We start from the raw sequence: 4542 nt of genomic DNA on the forward strand, positions 1-4542 counted from the left end.
CACACACACACACACACACACACACACACACACAGGCACACACAAGGACACATGTCTCCTGTCGCACAGTGACACGTAGTCCAGCATCCAGCACCCAAACTTATCAAGAGCACCTGGCTGATTCCCATGGAGCTTCCAATCACAACCCAGCAACGCCGCAGCAGCTGCAGCCGGCTGCCATGTGGCAACCATCAGAGATAGAGCAGAGGTGACGAGACTTTTGTAAAGAGCCAGACAGAATCGTCTGGGCTTTCCTTGGTTTACCTTTTGTTTACCTGCCTTTGTGTGAGTTAAATTGCTAGAAACATGCTGATCTCTATATTTTTTGCCTTCCTGGTGTCTTCTGTCATTGCCACAGAGAAAGGTAAATTATTTTAAGTACTATGAATCCTCACTGAAGCTCTTGTCTCTCCTCTTCATGTAAATATCGAACATAATATGATTTTCTCACTCCTTATATTTTCATCCTAGTGTTGCAACTCTGTTAATGTCCTGCAGAGTTTGGAGCCACTCTTAATTTTGTGCATTCTGGTTGAAGTCAGTTTTGTAAATACATTCATTGTCTAAAAAGGAAAATCCTCAGCATTTTGGTGATCCCCTGACTTTATCCTTCTTTTCAGCATCAGATTTGAGATATTATCATTCCGCTGAGGCTGAACTGTAATAATTTTGCAGATTCCTTAACATTTAACACGGTGCCGTCATCAGGTTAAAATTTTAGGGTTTCCAGTAGTTTACTAAAGCTTTCAAAACCAGCAAGAATTTTTCTGAACTATCCATTTAGAATAGGGCTAAAACCAAATCAATCACAGTCACTGCAAAATTAACCATCTTTGTAGCATTTTGAGCTGAAAAATTAAAAGACATTCAGTAGACATGTGACACTTTCATTACTTTGCTGAAAAGGGGCACAATATAAGACCTCTAAGGACAGCCATAATAGTTGATCTGACTGTAGGCTGACTCAAATATTTTACTTCCAATTGCTGTTCAATTTTGAATATTCATCGCTCACAGAGGATAAATTGTACTCACTTAAATTTTACTTTTAGTCCTCTTGAGACATTGAATGGGGCTGTTCATATTCTGCTTGATTATGATATATCTCATGTTTGTTTTTTTTAGACAGCGACCTTCCCAGGCTGAATGACATCAAAGCCGTTGAGGCCTTCGTGGACTCGGCTGAAGTGGTGATCGTCGGATTCCTGGAGGTCAGACAGAAAAAATGCATGTAAATAAATGAACATGCACTTAAATAAGCTTCTTTTAAACAAGGCCATGAGAGCCGTTTCATGGTTCAGTTTATTATGCTAACATGCATGCAGCAAACCGCACATGATCAGACCAATTAGCTGAGAGTGACACTGAGAGGCCTCCAGAAATACAGCATTTGTTTGCACCCTGGTCTTGGTGATACTGCTGCCACAAATAGATTTCGAAGAAGGATATATTTCCTGCAGCCACACCTTTGGCAGCGGCAGTGCAGCGAGGACAGAGGGTGGCTGGCGGTCCCACGGTGGAAAGCTCTTTGGCCAGACTCTGTGTGCGGGGGAAGATGGCAGGCCTGACAGGAAATGCATACGTATCTGAGGACTTGTGGGATTGGCTCCATTGACCCTCTCTCGTAAACAAGTGCAAACGCAGGGAGAAGGTTCATGAGAGGAAAGTGGAGGAGAGAGACACAAGGGTAGCTGAAAGAGACCAAAATATTGGTGCTGTGACTCACTGAGAATGAACCCATATTAGAGGCTGCAAAATGAGAAAACGGAGTGCCAGAGCTCATGCAACAGTGTCTCAGAAATAGATGTGATTCACCTTCCTTTGACTCAGCCTCATCGCTCTTTATTTACTTTTATGTTTTTTCCAGTTTTCTCTCCGCCACCTGCACTTTCCAAATTCCTTTTTGTTCACATGCAAATGTTCTTTTTAGAAACGATGGCAACAGGACAGTTGTGTCTCATGCAACCCCTGGGGGTCTTGAACAGGCTGCAGACTATTTTTTATGAAAGAAGAATATTAATTTAAAAAATGTACAAAAAGAAAAAATAAAACAAAAAAAATAAATGAGATATAGTTGAAATGATCCTCTGTATTTCAGGGAGAAGAGAGTCACGGCTATAAAGAACTCCTGGCAGCTGCAAAGCGAGTCGAGTCTGTCCCTGCAGCCATTTGCACTGTGAAGGAGGTGTGGGCTGACTACAGCCTCTCGTCAGACACCATCACCCTCTTCAGAAAAGTACTCTACATCGTCACAACCATGCTTGATTTTCTCCACATATTTTCATGAATAAATGTTATTTATTCTGTAGTTTTTATGAGAGTCATGATGATGATGTGATGCTCTGTAATCAAGGCAGATAACCACCAGGAGAACCTTATCATTGCTGATGCCAAAAAGCTAGAAGCTGATGGTCTTGTGAACTTCATCAGCGTCAATGAGATCCGATACATCACAGAGTACAACCAAGTGGTAGGTTCAACTCCTTGCTTCGAAAGCTTCTTATGGATTAAAGTATCTACTGTTAAATGTTAATTGTCCTCATATTTCCTCACTTCTTTCACTGAAAATATATTTTTGTTGAACAGGGAGTCAGAATAGAAAAAGAGCCGGAATCAAAGAGCAGCTAGCAGGTGCATGAATGTCAGTACAAAGATGAAAAACACTTGTCTGGTTGATAGTTCGAAAAAGAAGATCACGGGCGGCCATTTCTCCCATCTTAAACCTCACTCCTTTAACATGCTGTTATCTCACTCTTGTCTCTTTCCCTCAGACAGCTGTGGGTCTGTTCAATTCGGAGGTGAAATCACACCTTCTGGTCTTTGCCAACAGGGGAAGTAAAGAATATACTGAGCTCAAGAAGCAAATGGGAGCTTTGGCCCCTGAGTTCACAGGCAAGGTGAGAATATCAGGAACCTTCCTTCACTGACAGAGGAACAGTTTCAAATCGATTTGCATGTTTCACAGGTTAAGCAAGTTCACGTAAGTGGATGGCAGCGGCAAGCTCATAATATACTTTATTCATTTTCTGCCACCATGCAAATGAGTTGATCTAATCTGTAATTACATTCTAAATTTAAATCCCTGCATCTTTGTTCCAGTTTTTGTTTGTTCTGATTAACGGAGCTGTAAAATCCAATTCTAAGTCACTTGGCTATTTTGGCCTCAAGTCACAAGATCTCCCACGAATTGGCATCTACGATGGAGACTCTGACATGAAGTGGCTCCTACCTGAAGGAGAGATTACCACAGAACGAGTGCGGGAGTTCTGTCAGTCATTCATACGAGGAGAACTGAAGGTGAGCAGTCAGAATGTGAAATTAGTCATGTCTGATGAGTGAAAGTTTATTATTACAATGTTATTTGATGAGTAAAACTTTTTTTTTTTTTTTTTTTTTTTTTTTTTAACGTGTCCGGTCCAGCATCATAGCAAGCAGAATCATGACCTGAATGCTGTGTTGTGCTGAACAGATTTACTTTGCCAAGGGGAGCTTTACCAATATAAGGCCCCTCTTGATAGTCTGATTTTTATTTATTTATGTATGTATTCATTCTATTTTATTTCGTTCATTTATTTTGGATGCTGGATTCTTACTGAATTACATGTCATATTGCTGGACCTGAAAGAGGAAAAAGAAAAGTGTACAGTCCAAAGAAGTGTGAGAAAGAGTGAAAGGAAAGTAGAAGAAAACAAAAGAAAACAAATACACCATAATCTATCTACACCTGTACTAACACACAGCAGAGATGATCTGATGACTTTTGCTGGAAATCAGGGCCGACAATCATCAAGAGCACCTGCAAGAGATGCGGACGCTGAGAAAACCTGAATCTCAGCGATTGCCAGAGCAGGAAGATCTACTGTATACATGCACACATTGATGAGAGTAGGCAAAGAAACACAAAAGAAAAAAAAACAAAAGCAAGCAGAAGAAATAAATACATGACATAAACAAAGCAAACAAAGGTAGATATCAGTACGGACAATGCAGTGTCATTTTACAGAATGTGTGGGGTGAGGAGTGTTCAAACATGAGTGCAGCCATGCGTGTGAAACTATGCGAGGGCAACCGAGCCCCTGCGAAGGACAGATGCAGACCAGGAGAGTCCCAGGACTCGGGCCATCAGCAGCAATCCTGGAGTGCGAATCCCAGCCACCGCACCACTGAGGCGAACGTACATCCCCCCAGACAGCGGCAGAGAAAGGCCGCAGCCAGAGCCCGCCATGGCCGCGGGGCAAAGGCCCCAGCGGGCCAAAACCGGCAGCCGCCGACCCCACCAGGCACCGGCCATCCCGGGCGGGCCAAGCACAGGGCCCACAAGCTCAAGAGCCACTCCCACTGCCCCATTCCAGACAGAAGGCCTATCAAGAGCCCGGGCGGACCAGGATACCCCAGGCAGCCACCCAGCATGGGCCAGCTCCCACCCCAATGCCCAGGCGCTCACCCCGGACACCAGGGATCCACTGACCACCCTCCTTCCCTGCCCACTCATCCCCTTACCCTCCACCCTCCCCTCTACCCACCCAGATCCTCCCTCCATCC

The 4542-nt window shown here is 43.6% G+C and overlaps 1 protein-coding gene across 1 annotated transcript in view; it reads left to right on the top strand.

The window, feature by feature from the left end:
• Positions 1 to 284: 284 nt before the first annotated feature.
• The window catches only part of erp27 (endoplasmic reticulum protein 27), a 6107-nt gene continuing 1849 nt past the window's right edge, over positions 285 to 4542 (top strand). Inside the window, exons 1-6 of the mRNA XM_008277458.1 lie at positions 285 to 364; positions 1126 to 1211; positions 2099 to 2236; positions 2354 to 2470; positions 2772 to 2897; positions 3100 to 3297. Of these exons, the coding sequence (XP_008275680.1) occupies positions 307 to 364; positions 1126 to 1211; positions 2099 to 2236; positions 2354 to 2470; positions 2772 to 2897; positions 3100 to 3297 (723 nt within the window). The 5' untranslated portion in view covers positions 285 to 306. The remainder of the gene's footprint in view (positions 365 to 1125; positions 1212 to 2098; positions 2237 to 2353; positions 2471 to 2771; positions 2898 to 3099; positions 3298 to 4542) is intronic.

Source organism: Stegastes partitus, unplaced genomic scaffold (genome assembly GCF_000690725.1).
Source record: "Stegastes partitus isolate 25-593 unplaced genomic scaffold, Stegastes_partitus-1.0.2 Scaffold3, whole genome shotgun sequence".
Classification (NCBI taxonomy): Eukaryota; Metazoa; Chordata; class Actinopteri; family Pomacentridae; genus Stegastes; species Stegastes partitus.